Genomic DNA, 17,972 nt, shown 5'->3' on the forward strand with positions numbered 1-17,972 from the left:
GGCTTCAGGAATACTGAAGTGACGAGGGTGCTAGGAAAAGTTTTTTCATAACAGTGAGATAATTAAGACAACACAATACACCAGAAAAGTAAGAATGAATTATTTCTCTTATATATTGTGGATATTCTACATTTAAACTTGAATCAGGACTTAGTTTTCCTCAAAACTATTCTAGGTCTTTAACAAGATTTTTAAGGACTTCAACACTATTTTTAAGCATGAATTCCATGTGAAAATACATTGGATTTTGGTAAGATTATGGCCCTGTACAGCCTTTCTATAGATTATACGGGCACAAAAAATACTATCAAAAAAAGCTTGTCAGTATTGCTTTGATTGTAGTTATGGTATAGAAAAGAAATTTTGACAAAGGCTTGTAATTTTTAAGGAAGATAAGAAATACATTTAGTTAAATAGATTTGCAAAGCTCCATGAAATCTGCTTACAACAATCCTTCCATGTGGAGCAGCAGGACTATGCAGAATGCTCAGTATCCATGGGCCTGTTATTATTGCTGCAAAACAAGTAAAAATATTAGAAAATAAAATAACAGCACTTGGTTGTCATAATGTAAATGACATTTTTAATTAAAGGAAGTAGGTTAGATTCTGAACTCTTATATCCACACGATCACCACTTCCTCAGGAGTGCACATCCACTCAGATTTGCAACACTGCAAATGTGTTTAAAATCTTGAGCAATATGTGCATTAATTTAAACATTCAGATTAACTCAGGTATGCCATAGTGCAGCCATTGCATAGTTTATGTTGTATCCATAAATCTGTTCTTGCTGATTGTTACTTGGCTAATACAGTATCTCAGAGAGAAATTTTCATTTCAGCATTTCATTCATTTCATTTCATTTCAGTCAAACAAAATCTTATCTATCAGAAAATGTACTGAGCTGTCTTTGCTACAATATCTCCTCTCCCTCCTTCTGCCCCCCAAATACCTTTAAAAGAGAGCTGTTAATAATGTGTTCTTATCCTAACACTGCCGTGCATACAAGGAGAAACTAGCCACCAGCTCACAGTAAGTATAAAATTCAGGAGAAATGGTAGTTAAGGAATAGACAACCAAAAGCTTGCAATGGATTTTTATTATTATCCCAAACACAAACCAGCTGTATTGCCCTCCACCCAGCTAGCCATTGCTATAAGGTTTCACATTCCAGGCACTGCTGGGCCAAACTTCTGAACTCCTTTGCTTTTATTGACACCAAGCCTCCACAAGGGACTGTGAGCTTTCCTAACTTCATGGCATTTCTTCACTTGGGGATATGTGTGTTTGCCATATGGTTACACTCAGCAGGACCAAGAAACAGATGCAGCTAAGCAGGCTGGTTCTGATACCCTGATCCAGCAGAGGACCTGTGCACATCTCTCCCTTCAGCCAAAGCAGCAGCCCAGTGGACAGCCACTGGGCAGAGAATTGAGGTGATGGGTCCTTCACAACATTAGGGCTCAGCAGTCTGAGCCAGTACAACAAACTGCACTCGGGGAACTGAGGTCATGTTTAAGCTCACTTCCAAAAAACAGTACATTGTATGCAAAGGAAAAAAGAAACTATTATTATATACATTTCAAATCTACTCTGAAAAAGTCTCATCAGCAGAAATGGAACTTCACAAATTTTACTTTATGTTATCAGATGGCCACATACACAAATATATATATTTATTTATTAGATGGAGCACTCTCAGGAAATGTAATGAAGTACAAGAGTTTATATTTTGAAATCAAATAGCAACAGTATAGGATAATAATTTTCTCTTAAGAATAAATGATGTTGTGGAAAAGTTTTCAATGATGACAATTTATTCCCTTCAGAGTGTCTGAAATGATACTGTATCAGCATAACATCACTGATGGAAGTTTAATGACGCTTTTAGAAAAACAGCTGTGTAAAGAAGCACGCGATCTTTCAACTTCCAATCTTCGTATAATCTGTAAAAAAGAAAGAATCATATGCTGAACTGCTGAAAGCACATTATTCATGAGAGGAAGAATCAACAAGCTTGTGATACAACATCTACTTAAAACTTCTTCATATAGCCAAAAACAAACAAAAAAAAAAAAAAAAAAAGAGCTGGAAACAATTACTGATTGGCTCTTAGAAAAGAGAAATAACAACTTTTTCATACCTGTATGTACGTAAATCTGGCCTCTGTTTATCCCAGCAAACATCACCTATATTCACATGTGTATGACCCTGATGCAAATTACTGTCTGTTTCAAGAAGCAGGAATTACTGATTTCTGAAGGCATATACGAGTTCCTTTGGATATATGCTAACATACATATATATACATACATGTATGTATAGAAAACAACGTTAATAATTATGTCTTCCTTAAATATACATACTTCAATATATTACAGTAAATCTCTGTCACTGACTACACTATTATAGGGACGGTGAAACTGAAATTGTGCTAACCCAGTTTTACACAATTTTGTTTGCTTACACAGCTTTACATATTTAAACCAGTTGTAGCATGCCAGAAAACCGAACTATTTACAGAAGATTATGCTTATATTTTTAAACATCCTTTAGAACTAAGATCACAACAAAGCTCAACTTTGTAAATCTCTCTTAAAAACACAAATAAACCTGACAGTTCTCATAACTTCATCTGCGGATGTATTTGCCTTAAACTGGACTCCACTAGGATCTCCGTTCATCAACACAATTAGTAGATGTAACCCTGTCTGAACTAATAACAGGTTTCCCTATAAAATACGTTAGGCAACTTTATAAATTTGATAAACATCACAACTTCTCTCTTACGGCCAGGAGTAATTGTTTAAGACAGAGCTCAGTCACCTTTACAGGAAACAAATTAATTCTGTGGAAAGGCATCAGGGTTTTTTTTGTTTGTTTTTATGCTTCATATTTTCTTATAAGCAGGAAAAAAAAATAATAAGTATGCACTGTTGTCAATTTCAGTGTTAATTTTGGAAATATGTTTTTAGGGTTTAAGTGAGTATTAGCTGAATATGATAAATCTGATTATAATTTAAACTTATGGATAACTGCAAAATATTTGGCAGTGATAACAATTACAAAGCTGTGGAATGGTTTTTATTTTGTGCTTACTTTTGTTCTGCCCAAAGATTACCATTTTTAAAAATCAGACTAACACAATGACTCAAAACCTGTTGAGATAACGAAATCTATCAAGAATTTCCCTTAGTTTTGTTTTTAAGTCTTCAGTAAAAATGAAAAGATTCAGAAACTTCTGAAAATTCTGAACTTTTTTTTTTTTTTTTCGAAAAAAAAAAATAGGTAAGAAAAATGATTATAAAATCAGGGTGTGTATTGGCCATACAGATTTGAGGCCTGTATGGTTGAACATTACCCAGTCACTACCAAAAGAGATGATCAAAATAGCACATTGCAGTGCTCTGGTACAAGGTATGATTATGACTCAAATATATTTAAACTTTTATGTGGTAAACATTAACACGTAAAGTCACTTTAAAGACTTCAAATTTCACCATGAGATGTTCCATACAGAAAATTGCTTAACAGCAGTGTGTTTTGCTTATATCTCCTTTCTCTCTTATACAATAAAATTACTTCATATTGACTACGTCTATAGCAACAGGCATAAGTGGTGACCTGCTCACTTCACTACACAGCGGCTAAAGTGCGTGGCATTTTGCTTGAATTAACATACCCCTTCTTAAAATACGCTAATGAAGGGAGACAGTAAAGGAAGCTCTGACTGTACTACATCTATTCAGACTAAATGAAGGAGAACTTTAATTCATGTTAAAACAGCAGGCTCAGCTCAAGTTTTTCTCACTGTTGATTGCTCAAGAAGCAAGACTGATTATGTAGTACGCAGCCACTTTAATCCTGCATCAAATCAAGCTGTCCTTGGCACAGGTGGCTCTCTGTGGTGCTCACCACCACCACCACCACCACCTGCCACTCCTCTGGATGCTCGAATCTGCATGAAGAGCAAGGCTATAGCATGTGAGGTTAGCTGAAAAGTGACCTATCCCCCAAAACTGCTTTTCTGTAAGTACTGTAATTCTGTTTTCTTTCTGTTGTACTTATGGCCTAAATCTCATTATGTGCAAATAATGGAGAAATATAGCAGATGAGTCTGGAAATTTAAGTTTGTCTGGCAGTGTAAAAACAGTAAAAACAAGTCTCCTTGCTTCCTGAAGGGTGGACTCAAAATAAATAAATAAATAAGTTATTACTATTCCCTTCACTGTAGAAAGGTTAAGTACAAACAAAGAAACATTTGTGATCATAATTAATCAATGATAACACAGATAAGCGGTATTAAGATGTTCTTCTAAACTACCAATGAATAAGAAGAATTTTTTCCCAAATTTCAAGAAAGGTTACCACTATAACAAGGATGTATCCTAACAAACCTAACAAAATCTATTAATTTAAATTACAATTAAACTGTAGCACTTTAATCAGAAACAACTTCATACTATCATTATTTTTATGGAAGAAATGAAAGATATAGATGTGATGTACCTGCCTTATATCTGGCTTATTTGAACAGTTTGTTTTCCAGAAAGATAAATGGTCTTAGGCTAAAATCTAAATGTAGATTTACATTACAATATCAGTATATAAATGCATTTAAGCAAAGGAAATAAAAGTAGAGATATATCCAAAATCTTCTTATAACAACATACACGGTCATTTGTGGGTTTTTTTCCTAGTGCAAGTCTTATTCTTTCTTTACTGAATTAAAAAGAGTTTATAGAAATTACACAGCATTTACTCATGTTGGTATTTTCTGTGCAGACAATTGAATTCTATCTTGAATTCTATCTTCTTTATTATTTTTAATACAGCTAAGTCTTGCTTGTTTCTATGCTACAGAATTTACCTTATTAAAAACAGGGATAATAATTGCTCTCCAGAGAACAGTTAACATGACTTTCTACTACCAGAAAGATAATCCATATATGTAGTCAACACTGTTTTCCAGCTGACAGAATTAATTACCATCATTATTATATTTCATAGGAGTTCTAGACTTACAGCTAATTATGTCAGAAGAAAAATGCTAATAAACATTGTTATTTTCTGTCTATTCTTTTTGGCATAGATTTTTATGTTTTATAAAAGTACATCCTTTCTTTACCATAATAGTGTGTATTGGTGCATACCTCTGGTGAGAACCTGCTTGGTTTTTTCATCATAATCAAAAGCCTATTCTAAAGGGTTGTTAAGGGTCTCACCTCCTTTGGTTTGCACTGGTATGCTGAGAATGTCAGCCTCTGTGGATGGCTCATTGTTCATGCTGATGCAGTATAATGGTTCACCCAAGAAAGAAGGTTTCTTCAACCTTTTTGTGTTGAGTGCTCTTGACATAAAGTAACCTTCTTTAATACTCTTATCTCTCATCTTCTGTAAACCTTCTAGGTCATCAGGTTCCTCTGTTTGGGCCAGTGAATCCTTTGATAAGTGACTATCAGCCAATGCTTTGCTGATATAGTAGCCAGGGATTTCACTCTCTGCACTAACATACAAGCTTTTGTCTTCGAGTCCAGCCTTTTCCTGAGCTGTTAACGTCCCTACAATATGGTCTTCAACTAACATTTTGGAAAGAGTAGATGCGGAGTGAAGAGTGGAGTCTTGACTTGTGTAACAAGGGGGACTTAATCCACAAGAAAGAGATTCCTGAGACTTTGGCATGGTAACGTTGCTTATTGTTCTCTGAGGCTGCATACATTCTTCCAGAAGGGTCTTAAGCTGCTCTTCAGAGAGGCCTGTTTTCTCTTCAGTCTGAAAAAAAAAAAAAAGGGGGGGGGAGGATGGACAAGAATTTCTTCTGTCAAAATATAATTAATGAAAAGCAGCACCATAAAACAGTTTGAAATACAAAAGTGCTGGCAGAAGTCTTAAATTTATAAATTTATATAAACTTGTTTTTAAATTCCAAACTTAATTTAAATATACATTTATATAATTGCATCATTTATGTAATGTCCACTAGGTTCTAGATAGATAAGGTGCTGAAAGTTAGGAAAAGAAGCCTGATGTCCAAAAGGCCCTGAGAGGCCCTTGATTTTGGTGAGTCTTCCACAAGATACCACTATATTTTGATTATCAACAAAATTTTTTTTTGTATATTTTGGTTTGTTGTGTATACAGATAGCCACGTGCACTTTGAGATTTAGGTACTGGAAACAAAACAGCACATTGGTAAAAGACTTTCAGCTGTCAGTGGGGTCAAGAATGGTTTTGGACAGCAGCAGCCCATGGAGTTTGTGACGTCTTGACTAAACTATTCCCAGCCTCTCACTGTAGAAATGCAACACAGCCTCACAACCATGTGACACAAAGCACATCAGTTACTCATCTACAGTACCTACCACATCAAGTATGCTCCACAGCATGTGACAGAAGAAAGCTCCATCTCCTGTATTACAGTTTTACTGCTATCTAAGAGCAGTTTTACTGCTATCTTGCTTACAGACGGCTCACAGATGCATTTTGTCAGTAAATTTCTTGTTAAGACAGGGGCATGCTCCCATCTTTTTTAGTATGCATATTTCCTATACTTAACACTTCTTACAGCTTGATATTAAAGATAATAACTGATACTATCTGGAAATAGTGAGCAATAGGAAAGGACACTTTGCTTAGAGAGGTTTGCAATGGGGGGTTCTAGCCTTTCAAATCCTTCATGCTTCCTGGTAGTAGACAAGAAAAATACTACTTGACAATTTAAAGCTGATAATGAAAAGTCAAAACATATTTTAGATATCAGTAATACACCTGCCCATGAAATAGGATATATAGAAATATGTTTTCATATTAAAACGTTATAAATAATATGCAACACCTAATGGAAAAATATATTCTCTACATTTAAGACCTTGGTCTGGAATGATATGATATGATCCTGTTTGATGTGTATGACCAGAGGAGATCACAGCCTAGGTATCACAGAATGTATGGATTATGTCTGAAAACTGCACATCCATTTTCATGAATAGGGAAAGTTTTCAGTCAGGAAGAAAATACTATTTCTTTGTCAAATTTGCTGTAGGTATTAAAAATTACAAGATAACATGACAAAATGAATAAGAAAGATATTTTGTGTTACTTTCAGTCATCATAGTGATGATTTTGGGTAGACCTGTGCGGTGTCAAGAGTTGGACTTGATGATCCTTAAGGGTCCCTTCCAACTCAGGATATTCTATGATTCTATGATTCTATTGATTACAGTTCAGGCACTGGTTTATGTACCTAAACTGAGTTTTATAGATTTATCCTACCATTTTTTCACCAGTATTTTTCTATACAGATCAATTTAATTCACATTTTGAGCTCACTTACAGAAGATGCAAGAGAAGAAAACTGTTTTGAAGAGAAGTTAAGGGCTTTTAAACAGCAAGAGAAAGCTTCAGACTGTTATTATATGTAGAGAACTCTATTTAAATAAACACGAAATCAGGAAATCATATTGAGATTCAGCTAATGTTGATATCAATGTACTTTTGATAACTAAAATCAAACCACAACCTTAAACAGTGAACACTTACTTAGATACTAGAGAAAAAAAAATACGACCTCTTCAAAATCTTTTCTCAGGCTTTTAAATTTAAATCCTGGTCAAGAAAATACTCACTGATGAAAAGTAAGTCGGAGAGGGAAAAACAGTTATTACCAGAATGCACAACAAACCAGAAATAAAATCTACATCAATGGTGAGTATATCACCGAGCAGGATATTATCCTATGTAAACATAACTATTTATATCACAGAAGATGCTCACATCTGGAAACCCACATGGATTCCCAACACGTTTTTGAGTGTGTGGTTCTATACTACCATATTTCATAGCTCTTGGCCAAGACCATTTGGAGTTAATTTTATGTTAATGACAGGGCAATTCACTCACTGCACAAAAGAATTCCGCATCTGGTATGAATGCATAAGTACAAAATGAACATAGTGAAGAATATCATCTTGTTCTGCCTTTCTTTTGTCCTTTTATTCTCCCCAACTCCACCCTATTTATCTGCAATCTTCTTTTGCTTGTCCAAATTTCTCTTTTTTAATTTTCTCTTTTTTAATTTTCTCAATTAGCTCATGCTTTACCTTTATTATTACCTGAGGGCTAGGTGGGGAGATTTAGTGCCTAAGGCCAGTGGGGTGGGAAATGACTATAACAGCTATAGAGTGAAAAAGTTTGGTAATTTTGTAGGCTTGTTTTCCTCCTGAGAAACAAGCTTGCTGCAAAACAGTGTAAAATACTGCTTTATTATTTGTCTCTTCCTCCCTTTGGATTATTTCAGAAGACATGTTTGCAAGTATGTACATATAAGGAAAGTATTTAACATACCTCACAAAAAATATTTTAAAATAATAAAGGCTTACTGTTTGTAATTTTTTCCTGTCAAAGTCACTTCAGGATTAAGAAAAAATGTACAGCAGAAAAGAAGATAGCCCTTAAACAGCCATAAACCACCTACTAATAAACCATCAGCAAGAAATTTATACCTAAATGACAGTAGAAAGGCTGCTGTTGAAACCAGAAAACTGAGTTCAGGGAAGCATGTAATACATTAAGGGGAGAGACCTCACTCCAGAAAAGGCTGTGCATTTGCAAGCAAATGACCATCTTAACACCTGGGACCCCATAATGCAGTAACTGTATTAGGAGGCTGTAAAGTGCACATTTGTACATACCAGAATAAATCCCATCACAGCTCACTTTACTAGTTTAGAGTCACAAGACTTAGCATCAGTAAAGCAGTCTTGGGGAGACACTAAATTCCATTTCTCCCAAGCTTTCACTGACCTCACTGTAAATAATTTACAACTCCTAGACAGAAAACAATACTTAGAGATATTCCTTTTAAACCAGAAGGACGTAAGTTTAATGTCATTCAAAATGCAGAAACAATCCACTAGACAAGGGAAAATGAGCTCTTACATCTGGTTCCCATTAGAAATTGGAAACCTTTTAATTGTTCTGGCTAATTTTTAATAGGACACTGAGTCCTACTCATTTCCTAAGCTTTTTACTGTTAATGATCCAAAAAATGAACTCCTAGCTAGGCGTTTAGGAGCCTGCTAATCACCTTTACTGTTATGTGTGGCTGTTTTTTCACACAGTCGTGGCCATTCCCTGACTGAAGATCTCTTGTTCTTCACTGAATTCCTCACTGACATGGGTCTTACTGCATGCGGTAGGAATGCAAACTGGTAGATAGCTGTAGACAGACCTGCTGTGACTACAGGCTAGCAAGTTCAAAGCTTTAGGATTGTTTTCCACATCTGTACATTAACGGAGAAAAACTAATGGTGAAAAGCCTTATCAGATTTTAGCATGAGGAGAAAGCAAATACTTTAGGATTGTTTCTAACTACAGTAAATAATCATAAAATGACACGCAACAAATGAAGTACTAGTAAAGCAGGAGTATTTAAGTACTCGTAGCTGGCATTTGTCTATATTTTGTTGCTTGATCTGAAAGTATTACAAGCTACAATTATGATATCTTATTTGCTTGAAACGATTTACTTTGATATTTTTTATTGAAATGTAGGACTGCAAATGTCAATTCTAAAGTAACTGCTCTCTCCTGATCAGAAGACCCCATTTTGAGTATACACTGGTCTAACAAGACGATGTTTAGATTTTTGACATAGCGGCACAGGAATTTTTTAGACAGTATAGTTAGTTCCAGACTACTTAATAGTTTATCAAATGGCTTTCTCTGTTCTGCTTTCAAAAGGCCATCCTTGCCTTGTGTCTCCCACTACTCAACTCAATGTTCACCATCAATCCTAAGGCAATCTTTCCTCCAGGCTTACTTCTGAATGTACTGAGACAAACTGTAACTACATCAGGTCATAAAAACGCTTATAACTCAATGAAGGAGCTTCTGGAGAGGACAATAATGTGCGCTGATTTGATGGTGTTCAAAATCAAGGCTGGAAGCTGAATAATGGATTCAGAAATTAGGATCTCCTTGTGCTGCAATCATGATTCACTTGTTTGCTTCTCATTCAGGTGGGTTTGAAGACTTCTGTACACTCTCAAAAAAGACACAAATCTTTAAGAGTGAATGGGATTCCTGAACTATATGAGAAAATCTCCTGCTTATGCTCTTTTCCTCCACGTGCTATCTTTCCTTCTGTTAGTTACATTTTCCTTTCTCTTATTTTTTTCTGTGTTCTACTTGTGTAATGGCAGAATGGAAAGGTCTGGTAGTCCATTTTATCTAGGTGCTGCTGCTAAAAGCCAGGAAACAGAACAGAAGGACCTAGGCAAGAAAACAGGGACAGGAACACCAGGAAAAAAAAAAAAAAAAAGAGTAGAGAGAAGATTCACAAGCCATCAGATCCACATCATGATAACCATTATAAGGTGCATGGAAACAGATAAATTCTCTGTGGGGAAAAAAATAAAAAAATAAAAAAGCATAAAAATTTTAGAAGAAAAAAAAAATAATTTCATTACTCATTTTAAAAAAATTTTCCTCTTTCTGTAACAAAGAGAAATCTTAACAGAAACCAGAAGGGGAGATGAGTTTATATAGTTTTGCTTTTCATTAGTGTAGCAATAGACACCAATGAAAGTAGCTGAAAATTTTGAAAGAGAGATGGTAATTGTAGTTGTTAATTTCTTTTTTATTTTTAACAGCCTACAGGGTATACATGTTAAAAAAAAAAAAAAAAAAAAAAAAAAAAAAGACAAGTTCTTGCAGGCAAAACTAATTTAAACACGCATATTTTAGTCATTACAAAGAGCCATATTACTCTTTTTTATTTTATCTTTCTTAAAAATACCCAGTCAATTGCTTGTGGCTTAAACATGAAAATAATGAAAAACTACTTCTACATCTATGCCACACCCTGCAGGCTTTAGAAGGAGAACACAACTGGCTGCCACAGGTAACTAAAGTAGAAAAAAAAGGAAGTTAAAATACTTTTTACAAAAAAAAAAAAAAAAAACACTCATTTAATAGCATATATTGCAATAACTAAGCAATATTGCAGTTATACGATTTGTGAGGTATTACACTAGGATATAATGAAGAGATTTTGGCCACTGTAAGAGTGAATTTCAGCTTGGACGCATCTGGAAATAATTTTAAAATTTTGAAAGGTCCAAACGGTTATTTTGAATTGTTATAATATCCAAGTTGTACTTTTTACCCTTCATTTTCTGAAACTTACTTTCAATTTTAGATTCATTTCTCTGTAGCTTTTGATCTACAGGTTGTATAGCATTTTCACACATGGGCACCAAAATCTAATTTGTACATTCTCTCCAAATATTAAGGAGGCAATGTCAGAAAACAAAATTTGAAAACATCACATGTATTAAGTTCCTAAGATTCCTGTCAGTAATCTATTTGTTAATCAAAACTAAGTATTTGAAGTGATTAAAATTTTGTACTTATCACAATTGCCTGCATATATGCATTTGAGGAAGACTGTTACTCTGAATCTCCACTTTTATTAGCTGAACCAAACGGCATTTGTAAACTTTAGACCCCAAACAGTATTGAGGAGACTGGATTCAAACCTAGATGCTTAAAATATCAATTATAGCTCCTGAAAATCTGTATTTCCGTTGATATGTTGGCTTTTTCTTTCATTTTAGGAGCTATTATGCATGAAAAAATTATTTCTTATAAAAGAAAGATAAGTGAGTTTTGATTTACAAAACAAACAAATGTTTTAGTACCCAATTAATTGAGAAATTGTAGGTTTTGCACAACAAAGCAAGAAGTTGACAAAGTAATAGCAAAGGAAATTCTCGATATATTGTATATGATATCTAAAGACAAAAGCAAGTGAAGAGTAATAGACATTACTTTTAATTGTACTTTAAATTAAAGAACTTTAAAGGCCAAGTGCCAGGTCCTGCACCTGGGGCGCAATAACCCCAAGCAGAGCTACAGACTGGGAGAGGATTGGTTGGAAAGCTGCCTGGTGGAGAAGGACCTGGGAGTGATGGTGGATAGTCGGCTGAATATGAGCCAGCAGTGTGCTCAGGTGGCCAAGAAGGCCAACAGCATCCTGGCTTGTATAAGAAGCAGTGTGGCCAGCAGGTCTAGGGAAGTGATCGTCCCCCTGTACTCGGCTCTGGTGAGGCCGCACCTCGAGTACTGTGTTCAGTTTTGGGCCCCTCGCTACAAGAAGGACATCGAGGTGCTTGAGCGGGTGCAGAGAAGGGTGACGAAGCTGGTGAGGGGCCTGGAGAACAAGTCCTACGAGGAGCGGCTGAGGGAGCTGGGCTTGTTCAGGCTGGAGAAGAGGAGGCTCAGGGGTGACCTTATTGCTCTCTACAGGTACCTTAAAGGAGGCTGTAGCGAGGTGGGGGTTGGTCTGTTCTCCCACGTGCCTGGTGACAGGACGAGGGGGAATGGGCTTAAGTTGCGCCAGGGGAGTTTTAGGTTAGATGTTAGGAAGAACTTATTTAATGAAAGGGTTGTGAGGCACTGGAACAGGCTGCCCAGGGAAGTGGTGGAGTCACCATCCCTGGAGGTCTTTAAAAGATGTTTAGATGTAAAGCTTAGTGATATGGTTTAGTGGAGGACTGTTAGTGTTAGGTCAGAGGTTGGACTCGATGATCTTGAGGTCTCTTCCAACCTAGAAATTCTGTGTGATTCTGTGAACTTTTTCCTATTTAACTAACCTTTCTCTAAAATGTGTGTGAAACTATGACTAAATCTGGTTAGGTCTAACCTTCCTAAAACACAAACTATTATACCTTAAATAAAAAGTTAGTTTCAAACAAAAAAATTTTTGCTGTCCAAGATATAAGAGGGATTAATCAGTGACTAGGAAGTGTTACTACCTAAGCAATTGAGTCTGCTGAATGAAATGAATTAATAAACCAAAGTATGATGGCTATAGTCTCTTTCAGAGGTGTTGAGAGATATTTTATGAATTTGAATATACTTTGTTTTGTTTGGCTCAGTACACTTTCATTTGAATTTGAGAAACCAAACAGAAGCTGGAAGAGTAAGCAACTAGTTTTGATCTTTTGATGATGAATAAAAACAAATGCAAAAAGAGATCTAGTATTCTAAAATCTTGGAGGCTCTGGAAGCAATTGAATTAGACCACTAACTGCAGATAATACTTCCTTTTAACTAGTAGTTTTAAACAATATATATTATATATTTTTAAACACCTGTGTTTATATATATATATACATGTATATATATGTTGAAACATATAAAACATTTTCAGCATCTTAATAAAATCTGGTTTTGTGCAAAAGAAATACTAAAAAGTCATTGCATTCTCCTCTTTAACTACTGGCACCTCTTACTCTAAACTTTAATATCTGTATTTAATTGTACAGTATGTTGGATTATTGTATATATCATATAATAAAAGAAAGTCATTAGCTATGTTTCAGTAATTTTCAAACACTGCTGTCTTGCTACTGAATTATACTTCAGTTTCATAGGTTGCAGAGCACAAATTTCTAGTAAGCAGGAATATGCAAACAAAGGAATTTTGTACACTACATTTCATGGAACAAAAGCTAAGAAGAAAATTGTAAGTAAACATATTAAAATGTGTAATTAAACATGCATACAGTATTTTCTTGACAAGGTCAAAGACGTACTGAATGTACCACGCACTTTTCATTGAAAATCAACAAATCCTAGTAGCTACTAAACAGTAACAATCAACCACTCCTTATGAACATATCTAAAAAGTTGAAGAATGACAATAGCTGCATAAGTCGTGATTAAAAAAAAAATATTGTTTTAATACTAAACTATGATAAAAGTCTCTGATTTAAATCACTTTGAATTCAAAATTCATCTATTCCAAAGGCTGTCAACAGATGTTTTGAAAGAATTCAGTTCTTCTAACTTCAGATTAGTTCAACATTTAGCTCATCTAATCTACTGCATTTGTAGATGAAAAATAAATAAATAAATAAATAAAAGCATTGTACTACCAATGAGTCACGGCATATTATTCTCTCTCATTTCTAAAATCTTCCTCAACCAGTGGATAGCTCCCTGTTTGTAGAACACTTCATACACTTTCATAAGCTTTCAAGTATTCTTAGGTAGAATGCAAATTCTTTTAACTTGGGCACACAGAACATATGTACAAAAATGTAAGACATTCCTGAACTGGTATTTACAATCTATTATGCTGAATAAGACTTTCATTTTCTAGCGTCAACTGAAGAAGCAATTTCTGCAACCTAGGTTATTTATCATTCACAGTTTCCTAAACATCTCATTTCATGTTTTTAATTGTTTGCTATTAAGCATTTAACAGATTTCATTCCACAGAACTAACTTCCCCAAATGTTATTAAGTTGTGGCTTTAATTTGCAGCAAAGCCAATAGAGTAGACAAAAATGCCTTGATGTGGTTGCAGCTGCTTTCTGTTACAAAAAAACATTTATTTTTCCTTTTTTCTCATGTTGGCTTTTATTTTTCCCCAAGAAATAGATAGATACAATGCAGCATAATGTCTACCACTGTCTTATTATATCAGTATTAAAACTCTCCATGTTGAGATTTTAAGAATACTTACAGATCTTAATACTTATAATTTATTAGGGGAAAATATAAATAGGAATAAAACTGAGGATACAGAGATTTATTTCTTGATAACACAGAACATTTGATTGCAAATGCTAAAAACAACAGAAGTAACAAAATCCATCCAATACGAAGGAAAACAGGGAAGCCATAAACACATCGTCTAGAGGACCAACGTAATTAGGTGCACTTCAGTCTCACTAAAAACAAGAAGTACTGGCCCAAGGAGCAGTAAGTCATGAATATTCAGCAAAAGCAAATAATAATAATAATAATACACAAATATTCTTGGAGTTCAGAGCATATTTCCTGATATTCTTTAGGGATATTTTTAAGAGAATCTTTAAGTGGCCCCATGTATCAATAGCACTTCTGAATGCTGACTCCTTCTATGTAACATATACACGTATACTGTGAACCTGAACAGTGCTATATATTTTGGAGATGGAAATATTTGCTCCCAGTAGTAGAAGTATATATGAAGTTCTGCTGTACATGGAATAACAAGATACAGAAACCAGCAGAGTTTTGTAGCGAAGTAAGACAGCATGCATTCAATTACCTAATAGAGTTAAGGAAAAAAATACAGTTTCTTTTAACGTGGTTTTCTTACTAAGCTTTGGACTCTGGCTTATCTTGTATCGTCTTGTTGTAGTTCATTCCACAAGATCAGTAGAAGAGTGTGTACGGTATTGCAAATATGAAAACCTACTTCACTATTTAGTGCCTAAGAAGGAGAAATAGGGTTTCCATTTAGAAATAGAGCTCCCATTTACAGCTTATGAAACGTTTCTGACCACTTCAATTCACAACATGAATATCTGTAGGACAGCCTGTCTGAGGAACAGCCCATCTAAAACCTATGAAAATGTGATCGCTTTTTAGAGAAAAATCTCTGCACACTGATAAATGAGTAAGACTAGGGATAATTTTGCCACATCTCAGTGTCTGCTTATGAGAGGTCAAAGAAAGAACCGATAAAGAATTTTATTTTCTTTTTGTGTTTGGTGGGGCTCGTTGCCACAAGGTAAGTGCAAAGTTTCTATAGGGAATGTCAGGTTGCAGCTGTGCTTGTCAATGTGGGCATATATCTTACAGAGCGCTGAAAAAACATTCTTAAGAAAGAATAAGGAAGAACCTTTTTGTTTTCTAAAGAATGGAAGGGTATTTTGAAATGAGACACCTTTCCATTACAAATGTAAAACCAAAAGCCTTTAGGAAGAATGTGATGAACAGTATTGCCCTAGGGAAAACATTTTATTTGGAGCTTGCCTTCACCCGTTCTTGACTGAGGGGGAATCCTTTCAGTAAGTACAAGAACATGAGTTTAACCTTGAAATATTCAAATACGCATTACCTGAAAATTTATATTTACAACATAACAATAAAAAAGCTAAGACCAAGATAAAAAAAAAAAAAAAAAAAAAAAAAAGTGCTTGCAGATCTGTTAATAGTATATAATATTTGTCAGCTCTTTTTCAAAAAGAAAATTTGAAATGATTGTGTTTTTCATTTTTTGTCCAACTACAAACATTACTCTTCAGGAGCTCTAGTTAAAATAAACCTTAGACTGCTTAAAATAAACATAATAAATAATAACAAATAAAATAAACCTTAGACTGCTTAAAATAAAACTTAGACTGCTTGTTAAATCCCTTATAGGCTTTCCTCAGGCTTGTATAACAAATACAGTAAATGTGCAATTGTACCAGTAACTATATGCCTGCTGGAGTTATAGATTTCCTATATTATTATAGCTAAAATGCATGTTTTTTATGATCTTGCTGAACTAGAAAATGCGTAAGCATTGTAAGACTGGGTAGGAGTGCCAACCTCTTCCTTCTTCTTCTGGGGAGGGGTGGGAAAACTTCACTGTCATTTTTTGCCGCTAAATTTATTTTAGTTTTTAATTCTCTAGGCCTTAGATATAAAAAGCACTTTCAGCATTTGTTGTTCTTTTTCTCAGTCACAGGTCTTTTCTCATGTCCCAGAACAAAGACATCTAGAAAAGTGTATGCATTTGAAATGCTGCAATCCCTTATTATTATTTGTATTACACTGGTTCCTGTAACAAGAAGCACAAGTCCACATATCTGTGTTAGGACAGAAAGCAAGAAGGCCTTTACTCACTTAGGAGAGTAGGACTGACTCAACTATGGAAGCTATGAGCCAAAAGATACATGAAACAGTGACATAGTATGCATGTTTCCTTCCCTCCAACATGCTCCTTTCCTGGTAAACCCCTGGGTGGTAAATATATATATATATATAAATATAAAAAAGAGAAAGATATATTTGTAACTGGAAGCAAGGATGGCATTCAACAGGTACCACCACCACCACGCTGGCAAGGCTCCTCTATCATCAAAGGAAATGCCACAAGCATTCATTCACAAGTGACAGATGCTCAAGAAACTAGACAGCCCACATGAGTATTTACTAAGCACAAGCATGCCAGCGTTTCTGCACTAGGAACAACAACAAAAAAAGTATTCTGTTCATGTAGAAATCTAAAGGTCTTATAGTAAAAAGACTCATATTTTTAAAAATAATGTCTTGATATTTGAATACTGTTTGAATTTTTCAATCATTTTCAGCCAAACGTGCTCATGTAAAAAAGCGAAAGAGATGCAATTCAAAAGAGCACTGGTTGTAAGAAATCTTACTTTCAGGCAAATTATTACAACTCTAGAAACAATGAGCAAATCACCAAAAAGTAAAATGGTACAGCTATGCATAGCTCACAGAAAACTCACTTTTTTTTGCACTTCGAAACATAATAGCTAAATACGAAATATAAAATAGTAGGAATATAATATAAAATAAATATAAAATAATAGGAATAACTAAGATATATTTTTAAATTAGGCTTGTGACAGTCTGATTTATAATCATTTTAAGTCAGGACAATCTTGCTGATTTCATTAATGTACACCACTGCACAAAAAGGGAAAAAGTTTAATATTTCTCCTAGTAAAAGACATGAAAGCACCACAAGATTCATATTCTTCAAAAGGAAAATTGTGTAATTTTATCATGCATTTCAGATACAGGTGACTCTATTGGAGTTGGAGCCTGTATTTTGCCCATGCATGAAGTCAAAGTTCACATGTCACTCATAAGGTCTGAAAGATTAATTTACAAAAAGTCTGTGTGATCACATTACAAGGTCAATCGCTTAAACACAAAGCCCTTTTGCACCCCAGTCGCTTGGAACTTTCCTTACTGCACATTGGAATTTTTTTTGCCCAGTTGCTTTGGTTAAAAAAAAAAAAAAAAAAAAAGTTAACAGCTGTGTTTCTGATGAATTAATGATGACATTGTTGGTTTTAGAGGATACTACACTTTTCTCAGTTATGTGGAATCACAGCTACTGAATCAGCAGGCAATGACACAGTTGAGTGTTTTGTGTACATCTTCCAGGCA

The 17,972-nt window shown here is 34.7% G+C and overlaps 1 protein-coding gene across 6 annotated transcripts in view; it reads right to left on the bottom strand.

The window, feature by feature from the left end:
- Positions 1–629: 629 nt before the first annotated feature.
- FSIP1 (fibrous sheath interacting protein 1) overlaps positions 630–17,972 on the bottom strand; it is a gene marked incomplete at its 3' end in the record, with an annotated part of 82,356 nt that continues 65,013 nt past the window's right edge. For 5 of the 6 annotated variants that reach the window (XM_084520024.1, XM_084520025.1, XM_084520023.1 and 2 more), the window contains one exon: positions 5,199–5,774. In XM_084520024.1, coding sequence (XP_084376150.1) covers positions 5,199–5,774 — 576 coding nt within the window. Of the gene's footprint in view, positions 1,949–5,198; positions 5,775–17,972 lie in introns of those variants that run through there. The other variant, XM_084520022.1, reaches the window with a different exon arrangement.

This window comes from Aythya ferina, assembly GCF_964211825.1.
Source record: "Aythya ferina genome assembly, chromosome: 5".
NCBI classification, from domain to species: Eukaryota; Metazoa; Chordata; class Aves; order Anseriformes; family Anatidae; genus Aythya; species Aythya ferina.